At 39.4% G+C, this 18888-nt stretch overlaps 1 protein-coding gene across 1 annotated transcript in view; it reads right to left on the bottom strand.

The window, feature by feature from the left end:
- The window catches only part of LOC133603496 (neural-cadherin), a 422478-nt gene that overhangs the window by 5805 nt on the left and 397785 nt on the right, over positions 1-18888 (bottom strand). The window contains exons 33-36 of the mRNA XM_072913050.1: positions 12908-13172; positions 12650-12830; positions 7867-8117; positions 30-187 (exon numbers count right to left, since the gene is read on the bottom strand). Of these exons, the coding sequence (XP_072769151.1) occupies positions 30-187; positions 7867-8117; positions 12650-12830; positions 12908-13172 (855 nt within the window). The remainder of the gene's footprint in view (positions 1-29; positions 188-7866; positions 8118-12649; positions 12831-12907; positions 13173-18888) is intronic.

Here is an 18888-nt window from a genome sequence, read left to right as displayed (position 1 = left end):
CAAGTTAGCGGCGCACAAGGAGGCGTCACCTGGTCCTGCTCGCCGCCGCCCTCCTCGTTGTAGTTGAGGATGTTCTCTCGGATGTCCTCCCAGCTCTCGTGTTCGGCCGGGATGTGGTAAACGCCTCGCTTGCGGAACTTGTTACGGCTGCCTTTCTGGTTCCACACCGTCACCGCCACCAGCACGGCTGCACACACACACACACACACACACACACACACACACACACACACACACACACACACACACGCACACACACACACACACACACACACACACACACACACACACACACACACACACACACACACACACACACACACACACACACACACACACACAGAGGACAAACAAGCTGTGTTAATGGCCGCCGGGACGCGTTTGACTTCCTTCCTGAAGCGGCAGCTCGTTAAAGACGCTCCGCGGAGCGATTTGCAGCCGCTGACTCAGCACTTTAGCACGCGTCGCTTTCATGAAGACAAACAATGGACACAAAAGTGCTGGACTCTCACGGAGGCGACGACACGCAAACACTCTTCACTTCTCGGTTCAAACGCCACCAGCGGACGTTCAAACACGAAATGTTCAATTTGATGCGTGACGCTCACGTCATTGGGTCAGACACACACACACACACACACACACACACACACACACACACACACACACACACACACACACACACACACAAACGTTTTTTGAATGTTTTGTTTGTAATTGTTTTTTAATCTCCATTATTTACTTCAAGTTATGTCTCCATATACATTAAAAAAAATAAAATAAAAATAAATAAATAAATAAATATATATATATATATATATATATATATATATATATGAAAATAAAAATAATATTTTTATAGGCTGGATTTTTTTTGCACTGAATTCTTTTACACTGAATTTTTACACAATCAATTTTAAAACACTATTTTAATAAGATACATTTTTAAATACACCCATTTTGCTAAAAAATTCATAATACATTTTTTTATTGATTAATTCAAAATTTTGCACTGAATTTTTATAGGCTGGATTTTTTTTGCACTGAATTCTTTTACACTGAATTTTTACACAATTAATTTTAAAACACTGTATTTTAATAAAAAATTGTTTTGAATACACCCATTTTGCTCAAAAATCCATAATTTTTTTTACACGCACACACACACACACACACACACACACACACACACACACACACACGCACACGCACACGCACACACGCACACGCACACGCACACACACATGTTTTTTGAATGTTTTGTTTGTAATTGTTTTTTAATCTTCATTATTTACTTCAAGTTATCACAGTATGTGTCCATATACATACAAAATAAATATATATGTATAAAAAAAAATTGGGACAAACAGATTTTTTTAAATACACCCATTTTGCTCCAAAATTCATAATTAATTTTTAGTTAATTAATTAAAATTTTTGCACTGAATTTTTATAGGCTGGATTTTTTTTACACTGAATTTTTACACAATCAATTTTAAAACACTGTATTTTAATAAGATTCATTTTTAGATACACCCATTTTGCTTCAAAATTCATAATTCATTTTTTATTAATTAATTCAATTTTTTGCACTGAATTTTTATAGGCTGGATTTTTTTTTGCGCTGAATTCTTTTACACTGAATTTTTACACAATCAATTTTAAAACACTGTATTTTAATATTATACATTTTTAAATACACCTATTTTGTGCCAAAATTCATAATTTTATTTTTTCAATTAATTAATTCGAATTTTTGCGCTGAATTTTCATAGGCTGGATTTTTTTTTGCACTGAATTATTTTACACTGAATTTTTACACAATCAATTTTAAAACACTGTATTTTAATAAGATACATTTTTAAATACACATATTTTGTGCCAAAATTCATAATTTTATTTTTTAATTAATTAATTCGAATTTTTGCACTGAATTTCTATAGGCTGGATTTTTTTGCACTAAATTATTTTACACTGAATATTTACACAATCAATTTCAAAATACTGTATTTTAATACGATTATTTTTTAAATACATCCATTTTGCTCAAAAATTCATAATACATTTTTTATTAATTAATTCCAATTTTTACACTGAATTTTTATAGGCTGGATTTTTTTTGCACTGAATTCTTTTAAACTGACTTTTTACACAATTAATTTTAAAACACAGTATTTTAATCAATTTTTTTTGAATACATCCATTTTGTTCAAAAATTCATAATACATTTTTTTATTAATTAATTCAAATTTTTGCACTGATTTTTTATAGGCTGGATTTTTTTGCATTGAATTCTTTTACACTGAATTTTTACACAATCAATTTTAAAACACTGTATTTTAATGAGATACATTTTTAAATACACCCATTTTGCTCCAAAATCAGCAATTGTTTTCTAATTAATTAATTCCAATTTTTGCACTGAATTTTTATAGGCTGGATTTTGTTTCGCACTGAATTCTTTTACACTGAATTTTTACACAATCAATTTCAAAACACTGTATTTTAATAAGATTATTTTTTAAATACATCCATTTTGCTCAAAAATTCATAATTAATCTTTTTATTAATAAATTCAAATTCTTGCACTGATTTTTTACAGGCTGGATTTTTTTTGCACTGAATTCTTTTACACTGAATATTTACACAATCAATTTCAAAACACTATTTCAATAAGATTATTTTTTTAAATACATCCATTTTGCTCAAAAATTCATAATACATTTTTTATTAATTAATTCCAATTTTTGCACCAAATTTTTATAGGCTGGATTTTTTTTGCACTGAATTCTTTTACACTGAATTTTTACACAATCAATTTTAAAACACTATTTTAATAAGATACATTTTTAAATATACCCATTTTGCTAAAGAATTCATAATACATTTTTTTATTGATTAATTCAAAATTTTGCACTGAATTTTTATAAGCTGGATTTTTTTTGCACTGAATTCTTTTACACTGAATTTTTACACAATTAATTTTAAAACACTGTATTTTAATAAAAAATGGTTTTGAATACACCCATTTTGCTCAAAAATCCATAATTATTTTTACACACACACACACACACACACACACACACACACACACACACACACACACACACACACACACACACACACACGTTTTTTGAATGTTTTGTTTGTAATTGTTTTTTAATCTTCATTATTTACTTCAAGTTATCACAGTATGTGTCCACATACATACAAAATAAATATATATGTATAAAAAAAAATTGGTACGAACAGATTTTTTTAAATACACCCATTTTGCTCCAAAATTCATAATTAATTTTTAATTAATTAATTAACATTTTTGCACTGAATTTTTATAGGCTGGATTTTTTTTACACAATCAATTTTAAAACACTGTATTTTAATAAGATTCATTTTTAAATACACCCATTTTGCTCAAAAATTCATAATTAATTTTTTATTAATTAATTCCAATTTTTGCACTGAATCTTTATAGGCTGGATTTTTTTTTTGCGCTGAATTTTTTTACACTGAATTTTTAGACAATCAATTTTAAAACACTGTATTTTAATAAGATACATTTTTAAATACACATATTTTGTGCCAAAATTCATTTTTTTTTAATTTTTTTTTTTATTAATTAAATGGAATTTTTGCACTGAATTTTCATAGGCTGGATTTTTTTTGCACTGAATTCTTTTACACTGAATATTTACATAATCAATTTCAAAATACTGTATTTTAATAAGATTATTTATAAAATACATCCATTTTGCTAAAAAATTCATAATACATTTTTTATTAATTAATTCCAATTTTTGCACTGAATTTTTATAGGCTGGATTTTTTTTGCACTGAATTCTTTTAAACTGACTTTTTACACAATTAATTTTAAAACACTGTATTTTAATACACATTTTTTTGAATACATCCATTTTGTTCAAAAATTCATAATACATTTTTTTTATTAATTAATTCCAATTTTTGCACTGATTTTTTATAGGCTGGATTTTTTTTTGCACTGAATTTTTACACAATCAATTTTAAAACACTGTATTTTAATGAGGTACATTTTTAAATACACCTATTTTGCTCCAAAATCCGCAATTGTTTTCTAATTAATTAATTCAAATTTTTTGCACTGAATTTTTATAGGCTGGATTTTTTTGCACTGAATTTTGACACAATCAATTTTAAAACACAGTATTTTAATAAGTAAAATTTTTAAATACACTCATTTTGCTCAAAAATACATAATTAATATTTTATTAATTAATTCCAATTTTTACACTGAATTTTTATAGGCTGGATTTTTTTGGTGGTTACCCACATATGCGGTCCTCTCCAAGGTTTCTCATAGTCATTCACACCGACATCCCAATGGGGTGAGTTTTCCTTGTCCTTATGTGGGCTCTGTACCGCGGATGTTGTGGCTTGTGCAGCCCTTTGAGACACTTGTGATTAAGGACTATATAAATAAACATTGATTGATTGATTGATTGAATTAATTAATTGCAATTTTTGCACTGAATGATTTTACACTGAATTTTTACACAATCAATTTCAAAACACTATTTTAATAAGATGATTTTTTGTTTTGTTGTTTTTATCCATTTTGTTCAAAAATTCATATTTATTTTTTAATTAATTTATTCCAATTTTTGCACAAAATTTTTATAGGCTGGATTTTTTTTGCACTGAATTCTTTTACACTGAATTTTTACACAATCAATTTTAAAACACTGTATTTTAATAAGATACATTTTTAAATACACCTATTTTGCTCCAAAATCCATACATTTTTTAAAATGAACTAATTCCAATTTTTGCACTGAATTTTTATAGGCTGGATTTTTTTTGCACTGAATTCTTTTACACTGAATTTTTACACAATCAATTTTAAAACACTGTATTCTAATAAGATTCATTTTTAAATACACCAATTTTGCTAAAAAATTCATAGTTCATTTTTTATTAATTAATTCCAATTTTCGCACTGAATTTTTATAGGCTGGATTTTTTTTGCACTGAATTTTTTTACACTGAATTTAAAAAAAATTAATTTTAAAACACTGTATTTTAATAAACACTTTTTTTTTTTAATACACCCATTTTGCTCCAAAATTCATAATAAATCTTTAATTAATTCCAATTTTTGCAATGAATTTTTATAGGCTGGATTTTTTTGGAACTGAATTTTTACACAATCAGTTTTAAAACACTGTATTTTAATAAGTTTAATTTTGAAATACACCCATTTTGCTCAAAAATTCATAATCAATTTTGAATTTTTATAGGCTGGATTTTTTTTTGCACTGAATTCTTTTACACTGAATTTTTACACAATTAATTTTAAAACACTGTATTTTAATAAACACATTTTTTGAATACACCCATTTTGCTCAAAAATCCATAATACATTTTTCATTAATTAATTCGAATTTTTGCACTGATCTTTTATAGGCTGGATTTATTTTGCACTGAATTTTTACACAGTTAATTTTAAAACACTGTATTTTAATAAGATTATTTTTTAAAAGCACCCATTTTGCTAAAAAATTCATAATGATTTTTTTTACACCGAATTTTTACACTGAATTTTTACACAATTAATTTTAAAACATGGTATGTTAATAAGCTGAATATTTAAGCACACCATTTTGCTAAAAAAAAATCATAATTAATTTTTTATTAATTAATTCCAATTTTTGCACTGAATTTTTATATACACACGCACACACACACACACACACACACACACACACACACACACACACACACACACACACACACACTAGAGCAATGCATGATCGTAGCTAATGGAGATCGTATTGATCTGTGGCTTGGGACAAAAGGTCTTTTGAGGCGATTGCCGATGTTACAGTGTGTGTGTGTGTGTGTGTGTGTGTGTGTGCGTATGTACGCATGGTGGAATAAACAATTCCATGAAAATGTTTCCTACCATTCCCAACCCTATGTAAGACAAGAACACGTTTTTCTTCTTTTTTTTTAATGCATTCTAAGTCATAAAATATGTCAAGTAAGAGGAGGCTAACATAAAAGCCTCGGAAAAAAACAAACATCCAACAATATTCCATTCAGGCAAATGTGTTGTGACCAGAATATTAACCAAGTATTATTGTATATTGTTATTACAAGCGCTAACACAGACAGACTATTTTTAGTGGCGCCGTGATACAGAGCACTAACCGAACTAGTTTATGCTGCTATATTGACACACTGAGCTGCTGCATCGCCTCTGAGTTGGTGAAAGTTCATTCCAAATTATAAATCATGCCTTTCACCTGGATAGTAGAAGCTTGTGGACATAAACAGAGAAGTTGGTCAACTTTGGCAACCTTGATTGCAAGTTTTCCGCACCTTTTTTTTTTTTTACTTGCCTGAGGATTATTTTTAAAACTTAATGTAAACTGCAAGATACAAACATCCCGTCCGTCGGCGTTTCAGTGAAAGCAGACATTGTACAGTACGTGATGGTGTTATTATGTTGATAGTTTGTGTATCTTGTTTCGCACTTAGCAATACTGCGACAGCACTCAGCTTCTAAAACTTGTAGATCATCCTCCTTATATTCGGGTTACAAAATATACGTTTCTGGATCATCATTTGTCCTTAAGTAGTCTTTGTTGTCTCTCATGAAGTCTGCTATGATTAGTAGTGTTGTTGTTGGAGGGGAAAGCGAACGTTGCGATGCGTTTGTGAAATTAAAAGGCCACTTAAACGCTTAAAATGATCAAAATACGTAAATATTACATGTTATTATGAATGTTACTACATTACATATTAATTTACACTGTAAAAACTGAAATCTGAGTATCTCAAATAAGGGTGATATTTTCTTATTTTCTGTCTGATAAGATAATTCTTTAAAGTAATAATTTCTTACTTCAAGCATGAAAAAAAAAAATCATGATGCAGAGCGCATATCATTATGTCAAGATAATGGCACTAGCATTTACTTCATTTAAGAATATTTTTCAACATATTGAGCAAAAAGATCTCTTTTTTTTTCTACCAAGAAAAGTGCACTTGTTATTAGTGAGAATACACTTATTTTAAGGTATTTTTGGGTTCATTGAGGTTAGCTAATTTTACTTGTTTTGGAAAGTCTTGACAAGCCGGATTTTCTTGTTCTTTTGGCAGATAATTTTGCTTAGTTCAAATAAAAATACCCCTCATTTTTGTATTTTTTTTTTGCTTGTTTTTGAACACTGACTTTTTGCAGTCAAATAAAACCTTGATGGAAATGCTTGGATGTTTTTTTAGAACGCTTTATAGGCGGAATAGAGCGACTACCATTGTCTCCATTGTTAGCTGACTTTTGCTAGTGTTTATTTATGATTTAGAATGCATACAAAAGGAAAAACATTCTTGTTCTTGTCTCATTTAATCTCTTAAGGCCCAAGCTGTTTGTTTACATGCTTTTTTTTTTTAATTTCTCTTTGCTATTTGGGCTTATTGGACCCCAATTAGAATAAAAACTAAGAATCATCTTTTTATATGATGTACTTAGTCCATAAGTACACAAACGTGTACTTCATGTGTAGTGACATGCTAATTCTTATTTTTACACTTTTTTTCTCCAAATTCCATTGTATGTTATACTGTTCTGACACCACCAGATGGCAGTATAAGTGTCCACATAAGTGGCCATAAGACCCCAATTCAGTAGTGTACACAATTTTGGACATAAGAGCTAAAAGGTGCTGTCCACGCATGTGGCCACTAAGGCCTTTAGAGGTTAAGGATTAGGAATGATAGGCAGACTTCTAGAAAAAGTGCAGTTCCCCTTTAAGAAGGATCAGAACACTAACTAAGCTTCGAACCACTAGGGGGCGTATTGACACGTCGAGTCGACGGACTCACCGAAGAAGACGAGCAGACACATGCTGATGGCCAAGATGGAGCTGGGGCTGAGGGAGGCCAGGCGGTGACCCCTGACCTGGCCCAGCTCGCAGCGCTGACCCCTGAAGCCCTCCAGGCAGCGGCACCGGTAGCTCTCCGGTGAAAGCGCCTGGCAAACGGCGCCGTTGCGGCAGGAGGCGGGGCCGCAGGGCGACGGCACACAGCGCTGCTCGCCCGACTCCTCCGTCACAGTCACCTGACCCCCGGGACACCTGGGGGCGGAGACGACGAGTGAGCGAGGTTAAATAACGGCATTTTGAATCATTTGGAAAATGTGGTCATCCAGAAGCTTCTCTTTGCCAACACTCGGCCTAATAAACATCAATACAATCACATGTGTGTAAGTGTGTGTGGGGGGGCGTGGCCTGCGGACCTGCAGCGAAGCGGGGTGTGCCAGGACCGGCTTCGAGATCAGCGACAGGTGCGTAGATGACTGTCGGAGGAGCGAGACCTCCACAACTGTGGAGGTCTCGCTCCGCCGGGTTCCTTGGAGCACCAGTGACGGACATGACAGCCTCGTTCATCTTTGTGAACAATGATTTATATTGCGATAAATGTTCTTTGTGTTCTTTTTCAGTCATTTCTGTCCGTCTCACCCTCGTTCGTGCTCGTTCTCCTGTCCCACCATCAACAACTCCCCCTCTCCTTCCCGACTGCTGCCTTTAACAGAGCGACAGGTGATCAGACCAACACTCTCAGCTGTGTCACCTACGCACCTGTCGCTGATCTCGAAGCCGGGCCTGGCACACCCCGCTTCGCTGCAGGTCCGCAGGTCACGCCCCCCCACCCCACAGTGTGTAAAAGTAAAATACCGTAAATTCTGGACTATGAGCCGCTACTTTTTTCCTACGCTTTGAACCCTGCAGCTAATTTATAGGTTTTTCTTTAAAAAACAAGTAGACACTGAAAAGGTGTGGAATTGTTTTTTAACATGGCACCATCTTTTGGACAAGTTCGCTCACTGCCGGTGTCGCAGTGCACTTCCTTTTAGAGCTTTCAACCGGAAGTAAACGTGCCGTTCCGTCTTCTAGCCGTCCATAGCGTCCCTACTCATATGAAGTCTTCATTCATCACTCAATGCAACGTTTGTAAGTTTTACAATGTAACTGAAACAATTCTTACTTACTAAACCGTCCCATGTGTGATGTGTGTAGGAGTGTTTTCACGCATGTGCTATCGTAATGTAATCAAGATAGTTGGTAATAGCTAATATGCTCGCACGTTTACAAGTGTCTGTGTTAGTATTATTAGCTTAAAATGCCATTCTTTTTGTAATTTCCCAAAAACGTCACCGTGGATTTATTTAGTCTGCTTGTGGGTCCATGACGATGACTTCTGTTTTGTTTGATCAGCCATTTTACTGCCTTGTTACAGACACCGTTTGGAAACGATTAAAGTATGCAAATAAACATTTACAGAATATTTCTGTGTACATAACTCATTTCACAACCTATATATCTATATGGCTTATAGTCCGGTGCGGCTAATATATGGAAACATATTTTTTTCTTGTAAAGAACATAATGTCATGGCTGTCTTGAGCTTCCAATACTTTCTACAACTCCTATTTTTTGTGACAGTGATTGGAGCACATAGTTTAGTCACAAAAAACATTCATGAAGTTTGGTTCTTTCATAAATTTATTATGGGTCTACTGAAAATGTGACCAAAAGTATACATACAGCAATTGTCAGAATAAACTTTGTGTTTCAATGAGTTCCCTCCGAGCGGACAAAAGCTGTCTTCGATCTTACCAATCAAAAGGCTTGTAGAACTCCACTGTGTAGGAAGCGACATGAAGGTGTCGGTTTCTTTGATGTATTGTAATCCACAGGAAGATTTTGTCTTGACTCGAGATCTACAAAGCGGAGAGGAAGCAGGACCCGACCCCCCCCTCCAGGCACCTTTTCTTTGAACTGTTTTGTGACCAAAGGCAGCGGCTGTTTACGACCCCCGTCCCTTTAGAAACAGCTGTTGCCATGTAATCAGGGAAAGTCCAAATAAAACAGGAGGCGTACAATCTTTCGTCGGAGCGTGGTGGAAGACTGTTCAAAGAGTACAGCCCAGACGTTTCTCCTCAATGAGCCAGCTTGTATTCTTAGGTTATTTCAAGTAAGAGGAGAAAACTATAATTTACGGGGGATATTGATTCGCGCGAAATATCCTGCTGAAAACGTCTCGGTATGATGACGCCTGCGCGTGACGTCACGGATTGTAGAGGACATTTTGGGACAGCATGGTGGCCAGCTATTAAGTCGTCAGTTTTCATCGCAAAATTCCACAGTATTCTGGACATCTGTGTTGGTGAATCTTTTGCAATTTGTTCAATGAACAATGGAGACAGCAAAGAAGAAAGCTGTAGGTGGGAAGCGGTGTATTACGGCAGGTGTTGTGTCGCATAACGCACCCCCGCCGTAGAATGCACCCCCTGACTGTTGTGCCGGATAACACAGCCGGTGTTTCATTGTTTACATTCCCGAAAGATGACAGTCAAGCTTTACCATTGGCCTGTGGAGAACTGGGACAACAGAGACTCTTACCAGGGGGACTTTGAGTTGGATGCGCAGACGCGGTACCGTGAGTACGCATGCAGCTGCGGCTTCCAAATATTTGATCGCTTTCCCGTACGTGCGTGCCGCTATGTGCATGTCACGTACGTAACTTTGGGGACTTTGGGGAAATATATGTGCTGTATGAACTTCGGGGAGGTGAACGGTACTTTGGGCTGTGGGATTGAGTGTGTTGTGCAGGTGTTTGAGTTGTATTGGCGGGTTATATGGACGGGAGGGGGGAGGTGTTTGTTATGCGGGATTAATTTGTGGCATATTAAATATAAGCTTGGTTGTGTTGTGGCTAATAGAGTATATATATGTCTTGTGTTTATTTACTGTTTTAGTCATTCCCAGCTGAATATCAGGTCCCACCCGCCTCTCACAGCATCTTCCCTATCTGAATCGCTCCCACTGCCCTCTAGTCCTTCACTCTCACTTTCCTCATCCACAAATCTTTCATCCTCGCTCAAATTAATGGGGAAATCGTCGCTTTCTCGGTCCGAATCGCTCTCGCTGCTGGTGGCCATGATTGTAAACAATGTGCAGATGTGAGGAGCTCCACAACCTGTGACGTCACGCTACTCGTCTGCTACTTCCGGTACAGGCAAGGCTTTTTTATCAGCGACCAAAAGTTGCGAACTTTATCGTCGATGTTCTCTACTAAATCCTTTCAGCAAAAATATGGCAATATCGCAAAATGATCAAGTATGACACATAGAATGGACCTGCTATCCCCGTTTGGATAAGAAAATCGCATTTCAGTAGGCCTTTAAGAAAACCTTGAAAGGTGAAATAATTGAAAATTATAAAATATAGTAACAATTACTTTCTTCCCATTGATCTTTTTTTAACGTTGATGTTCTAGGCAATCTAATTTTCAGTGAATGTATAGGATAGGCAAATATAAGCTTTGGCTTCAGCCTATTCCTTTTTCGGTCATTATTTTTCTTTTCTTTTTGCGTGTAAATGTGTATGATTGTTATATATGTCTAATCTGTACTGTTAAACTGGTCACACAGAATGGCTGACGGTTGATTATTGTCATGTCTGTGTAATCATGTTTTGTTTTAGTCATGTTTTGTTTTGATAATAGTTATGGACTCTTTAGTTTTTGGCTTTTCACTCCCTTGTCTTGTTTCCATGGTTACCCATTAGTTTCACCTGTTTCACGTTTGGACTCATTGTGCACTCTTGTTTGTCACCATAGCAACCCATTAGTTTTCACCTGTCACGTCACGCACCTGTTTCACGTTTTGAGTCACGCACCTGTTTTCGTTAATCATGTCTGTAGTATTTAAGTTCATTGTTTTCAGTTTGTCTTTCTGACGACACCCCGCATTTATGCTCTCCACACACCCTTATGACCCTTGCTGCGCTTTTTCATGCCGTTTTTTCATCCAAGTAAGTTTTCTTTATTCATGCCATAGTTTGCAAGTTTTGTTTAATTGTTCATAGTTTCTGCCAATGTGCAAGTTCTGTGTTTATAGTCTAGTTTTGTACCTCCGCCCCTGTGCGTGCCTTTTGTTTGATCCTCTTTTTTTGTAGTTATAGTGTTTAAATAAATCATGTATTTACCTTCACGCCACATCTGGTCCAATTCACTTGCACCTCGGGAGAACAAACCAAGCCATAGTCCAAGTCTTGACAATTATATGACCGAAATAAACTTATTTCATTCATTTATTCATAAATTGAATTCTGTCTCTGTTGAATTCCTTGCTTCTTGTCTGTTTAATAAATGTCAGCAGTGTTTGAACCTGACAGCAATGTTAATATTTGCTTACATGTCCCTTGGCAAGTTTCCCTGCAATAAGGCGCTTTTGGTAGCCATCCACAATGTTCTGCTTGAATTTTTGACCACTCCTCTTGACAAAATTGGTGCAGTTCAGCTAAATGTGTTGTTTGTTTAAGGAATTTGCTTAAAGCGTCACCTTCGTCATTAGTTTTGAAGCCAAAAGACCTCCATATTGCGCTTCACGCGCCCTCTTTATTAACCAGTAGAGGTGCCGTTTTTTTTCCCATTCTTTCTCTCCACACTGTTTCTGCTTGTACGCACTCTGGTACTTTTCAAAGTCATTAGAGTACAGTTTTGAATTCATTAAAACCACAATACTTTAATGGTAGCGGTGTACCGCACAACCCTAGTGTGTGTAAGTGTGTGTAAGTGTGTATAAGTGTGTGTGTGTGTTGACCTGCACTGGTGTTTCCTCCACAGGTCGACACATCGCAGCGGACTCCGGCAGGGTTGCGCTCGGCAGGCGTCGGTAAAGCAGCCAAACGTGACGCCCCGCCTCTCCAGTACGGTCACGAGGTCGCTGCTCTTCCCGTCCAGAGGGAGCGGGCGCCCGTTGAAGCGAACGTCCCGCATGCAACCTGGAGGCGGCGACGCCGGCTTGGCATTAGTTTCACGCCACGTGGTACACGGGCGTGTGACGGACACGGTCCCTCACCCTGAAAGTCGGCCTCGTCCCGGCCGTCGGGTCCGTTGCCCACCGTGATGCTGGCCGGGTCCACCACCAGCTCCCTGCGACCCCCCAGGCGGGCATGGACCTCCCGCGCGCCTCCGCCCTGCTCCAGTTGCAGGGTGAAGAGGTTGTCGTGGCGACTGAGGCTGACGAGGACCCACTGGCCTATGTCCACACGCTGGCTCGGGAGTCTCGCGGCGTGGGCACCGTCGCCGAGGTTGGCCCGAACCGCCAGATGGCCCTCTGCGATCTGGAAGATGACATCATCGTCACTTCCTGTATTTCAACGTGGGCTGGACTATTATGGCAAAAATAAAATAATAATCGCGATTATTTTTCAATCAATCAAACCTGGCCGTTGAACAATGTGCCTCTCTCCCCCTCCCCCAAGTCTCTCCACACAAACAGTGAATTGGACTGCAATACAACTCCATCTTCTGGACAGTACCTCTCCCCAGCGGACTCTGATGTTATTTTTGGTTCCAGTGGGCTACACATCATCCACCTTAATGTGAACAGTCTCTCTGGAACTAAACTCGACCAAATCAGAGAAATGTTCCACAAGAAAAAGGTAAAAATCTAGTGTTTCTCTGAAACCAAATGAGATCTAAGTGTTTCTGACTCAGAGATAGAGATAGAAAACTTCTCGGTTATTAGAAAGGACAGTGGTCAATTGTACAGAATATGTACTTCACTGTGCAATCTACTAATAAAAGTTTCAATCAATCAATTCTTCACACCCTTACCCTTAAAACCCAAAACCACGCACCCACCCCACTCAGGTCAAACCAACAAGGGACATATGGCACCAACATACAACAAGTAAGACGACACACACACACACACACACACACACACACACACACACACACACACACACACACACACACACACACACACACACACACACACACACACACACCCATACAAGGCTAGAGACAGACAGAGGCTGAAAGGAGAGATAAAGTGAGAAAAAAATAAATAAATAAAATTAAATAAATAAAAGGACTGTTATTGTGAAGGGGGGGAAGTCTGCTGGAGATGATTTGAGGCTGTTTTAAAATAATAAAATAAAGAGAGAGCCTCTCAAGTTGTGACTACTATTTGTACATTGATCTTTACATGCATGATGTCGTTCACAACAACACAAGCAGATGAGATGTGTTGTGGGTGTTCTGGCTAGCTTTACCCTTCCTAGTTTAGTCGCTGTTTCAAGTGTCCTAGTCCACAGGAAGTGTTTCGGGGATGAATGAGCGCTACCAGACTCATTATTTTCCCAAATAAATGTTCCTTCTCCTCACAATGACAACTAGGGCTGCAACTAACAACTAATTTGATAATCGATTAATCTTTCGATTATTACTTCGATTAATAATCGGATAAAAGAGACAAACTACATTTCTATCCTTTCCAGTATTTTAGTGGGGAAAAAAACAGCATACTGGCACCATACTTATTTTGATCATTGTTTCTCAGCTGTTTGCAAATGTTGCAGTTTATAAATAAAGGTTTATTCAAAAATAGCCTCTGCGCATGCGCATAGCATAGATCCAACGAATCGATGACTAAATTAACCGCCAACTATTTTTATAATCGATTTTAATCGATATAATCGATTAGTTGTTGCAGCACTAATGACAACATTTCACTCATATTTATGTCAATTTCGTTTAATTAGAAATGTATACACTGCAAAAAGTCAGTGTTCAAAAACAAGAAAAAAAATATAAAAATGAGGGGTATTTTATTTGAACTAAGCAAAATTATCTGCCAATAGAACAAGACAATTTGGCTTGTCAAGACTTTCCTAAACAAGTAAAATCAGTTAACCTCAATGAACCCAAAAATACCTTAAAATAAGTATATTCTCACTAATAACAAGTGTACTATTATATGAGTACGTATTTTCTATTGTTTCATTGAAAATAAAACAGCAAAGTCCATTTGGCTGTCATCTGTTTTAATTATGAGACACAATTGTGTCAAAGTCATGATTTTTTTATTTCATGCTTGAAATAAGAAATTATATGTGTATATGTAGGTATGTATATGTGTGTTTATATATATATATATATATATATATATATATATATACACATATATATATATATATATACATATATATATATATATATATACATATATATATATATATATATATATATATATATATATATATATATATATATATATATATATATATATATCGAAGACCTTTATGAAGAAAACAAACAAGGAACCCAGATTTCCCTTGCCCGGACGCGGGTCACCGGGGCCCCCCTCTGGAGCCAGGCCCCGAGGTGGGGCACGATGGCGAGCGCCTGGTGGCCGGGCCTGTCCCCATGGGGCCCGGCCGGGCACAGCCCGAAGAGGCAACGTGGGTCCCCCCTCCAATGGGCTCACCACCCATAGCAGGGGTCATAGAGGTCGGGTGCAATGTGAGCTGGGCGGCAGCCGAGGGCAGGGCACTTGGCGGTCCGATCCTCGGTTACAGAAGCTAGCCCTTGGGACGTGGAACGTCACCTCGCTGGGGGGGAAGGAGCCTGAGCTAGTGCGCGAGGTGGAGAAGTTCCGGCTAGATATAGTCGGACTCACTTCGACGCACAGCAAGGGCTCTGGAACCAGTTCTCTCGAGAGGGGCTGGACTCTCTTCCACTCTGGCGTTGCCGGCAGTGAGAGGCGACGGGCTGGGGTGGCAATTCTTGTTTCCCCCCGGCTCAGAGCCTGTACGTTGGAGTTCAACCCAGTGGACGAGAGGGTAGCTTCCCTCCGCCTTCGGGTGGGGGAACGGGTCCTGACTGTGGTTTGCGCTTACGCGCCAAACCGCAGCTCAGAGTACCCACCCTTTTTGGATTCACTCGAGGGAGTACTTGAGAGTGCTCCCCCGGGTGATTCCCTCGTTCTACTGGGGGACTTCAATGCTCATGTTGGCAGCGACAGTGAAACCTGGAGAGGCGTGATTGGGAAGAATGGCTGCCCGGATCTGAACCCGAGTGGTGTTTTGTTATTGGACTTTTGTGCCCGTCACAGATTGTCCATAACGAACACCATGTTCAAACATAAGGGTGTCCATATGTGCACTTGGCACCAGGACACCCTAGGCCGCGGTTCCATGATCGACTTTGTAGTTGTGTCATCGGATTTGCGGCCTCATGTTTTGGACACTCGGGTGAAGAGAGGAGCGGAGCTTTCTACCGATCACCACCTGGTGGTGAGTTGGCTGCGATGGTGGGGGAGGATGCCGGACAGACCTGGCAGGCCCAAACGCATTGTGAGGGTTTGCTGGGAACGTCTGGCAGAGTCTCCTGTCAGAGAGAGTTTCAATTCCCACCTCCGGAAGAACTTTGAACATGTCACGAGGGAGGTGCTGGACATTGAGTCCGAATGGACCATGTTCCGCGCCTCTATTGTCGAGGCGGATGATTGGAGCTGTGGCCGCAAGGTAGTTGGTGCTTGTCGTGGCGGTAATCCTAGAACCCGTTGGTGGACACCGGCGGTGAGGGATGCCGTCAAGCTGAAGAAGGAGTCCTATCGGGTTCTTTTGGCTCATAGGACTCCTGAGGCAGCGGACAAGTACCGACAGGCCAAGCGGTGTGCGGCTTCAGCGGTCGCAGAGGCAAAAACTCGGACATGGGAGGAGTTCGGTGAGGCCATGGAAAACGACTTCCGGACGGCTTCGAAGCAATTCTGGACCACCATCCGCCGCCTCAGGAAGGGGAAGCAGTGCACTATCAACACCGTGTATGGCGAGGATGGTGTTCTGCTGACCTCGACTGCGGATGTTGTGGATCGGTGGAGGGAATACTTCGAAGACCTCCTCAATCCCACCAACACGTCTTCCTATGAGGAAGCAGTGCCTGGGGAGTCTGTGGTGGGCTCTCCTATTTCTGGGGCTGAGGTTGCTGAGGTAGTTAAAAAGCTCCTCGGTGGCAAGGCCCCGGGGGTAGATGAGATCCGCCCGGAGTTCCTTAAGGCTCTGGATGCTGTGGGGCTGTCTTGGTTGACAAGACTCTGCAGCATCGCGTGGACATCGGGGGCGGTACCACTGGATTGGCAGACCGGGGTGGTGGTTCCTCTCTTTAAGAAGGGGAACCGGAGGGTGTGTTCTAACTATCGTGGGATCACACTCCTCAGCCTTCCCGGTAAGGTCTATTCAGGTGTACTGGAGAGGAGACTACGCCGGATAGTCGAACCTCGGATTCAGGAGGAACAGTGTGGTTTTCGTCCTGGTCGTGGAACTGTGGACCAGCTCTATACTCTCGGCAGGGTCCTTGAGGGTGCATGGGAGTTTGCCCAACCAGTCTACATGTGTTTTGTAGACTTGGAGAAGGCATTCGACCGTGTCCCTCGGGAAGTCCTGTGGGGAGTGCTCAGAGAGTACGGGGTATCAGACTGTCTGATTGTGGCAGTCCGCTCCCTGTATGATCAGTGCCAGAGCTTGGTCCGCATGGCCGGTAGTAAGTCGGACACGTTTCCAGTGAGGGTTGGACTCCGCCAAGGCTGCCCTTTGTCACCGATTCTGTTCATAACTTTTATGGACAGAATTTCTAGGCGCAGTCAAGGCGTTGAGGGGATCTGGTTTGGTGGCTGCAGGATTAGGTCTCTGCTTTTTGCAGATGATGTGGTCCTGATGGCTTCATCTGGCCAGGATCTTCAGCTCTCACTGGATCGGTTCGCAGCTGAGTGTGAAGCGACTGGGATGAGAATCAGCACCTCCAAGTCCGAGTCCATGGTTCTCGCCCGGAAAAGGGTGGAGTGCCATCTCCGGGTTGGGGAGGAGATCTTGCCCCAAGTGGAGGAGTTCAAGTACCTCGGAGTCTTGTTCACGAGTGGGGGAAGAGTGGATCGTGAGATCGACAGGCGGATCGGTGCGGCGTCTTCAGTAATGCGGACGCTGTATCGATCCGTTGTGGTGAAGAAGGAGCTGAGCCGGAAGGCAAAGCTCTCAATTTACCGGTCGATCTATGTTCCCATCCTCACCTATGGTCATGAGCTTTGGGTTATGACCGAAAGGACAAGATCACGGGTACAAGCGGCCGAAATGAGTTTCCTCCGCCGGGTGGCGGGGCTCTCCCTTAGAGATAGGGTGAGAAGCTCTGCCATCCGGGAGGAGCTCAAAGTAAAGCCGCTGCTCCTCCACATGGAGAGGAGCCAGATGAGGTGGTTCGGGCATCTGGTCAGGATGCCACCCGAACGCCTCCCTAGGGAGGTGTTTAGGGCACGTCCGACCGGTAGGAGGCCGCGGGGAAGACCCAGGACACGTTGGGAAGACTATGTCTCCCGGCTGGCCTGGGAACGCCTCGGGATCCCCCGGGAGGAGCTGGACGAAGTGGCTGGGGAGAGGGAAGTCTGGGCTTCCCTGCTTAGGCTGCTGCCCCCGCGACCCGACCTCGGATAAGCGGAAGAAGATGGATGGATGGATGGATATATATATATACATATATATATACACACATATATACATATATATATATATATATATATACACATATATATATATATATATATATATATATATATATATATATATATATATATATATATATACACATATATATATATATATATATATATATATATATATATATATGTATGTATATATATATATATATATATATATATATATATATTAGAGATGCGCGGATAGGCAGTTATTTCATCCGCAACCGCATCACAAAAGTCGTCAACCATCCGCCATCACCCGAACCAACATTTTATCAAAACCACACCCGCCCGCACCCGCCCGTTGTTATATATCTAATATAGATGATACAAGGCATTAGTGAGGTTATAAAGCTTTTGCCTGTTAAAGAAAGGAGACTGATCCAATGGAGCAGAGACATTCAATGCGTGCCACGCATTAATATCTCTTGGCCACGCATTAGTGGCTAAGAGATATTAATGCGTGATAATATTATTTATCATTATTATAATATTATTGTCATTTCCATTAAGAAAGTGTTGAC

This window comes from Nerophis lumbriciformis, linkage group LG04, assembly GCF_033978685.3.
Source record: "Nerophis lumbriciformis linkage group LG04, RoL_Nlum_v2.1, whole genome shotgun sequence".
Lineage (NCBI taxonomy): Eukaryota > Metazoa > Chordata > Actinopteri > Syngnathiformes > Syngnathidae > Nerophis > Nerophis lumbriciformis.
The sequence above is the reverse complement of the archived record's forward strand: the minus strand, read 5'-3'. Positions and strand labels throughout refer to the sequence as shown.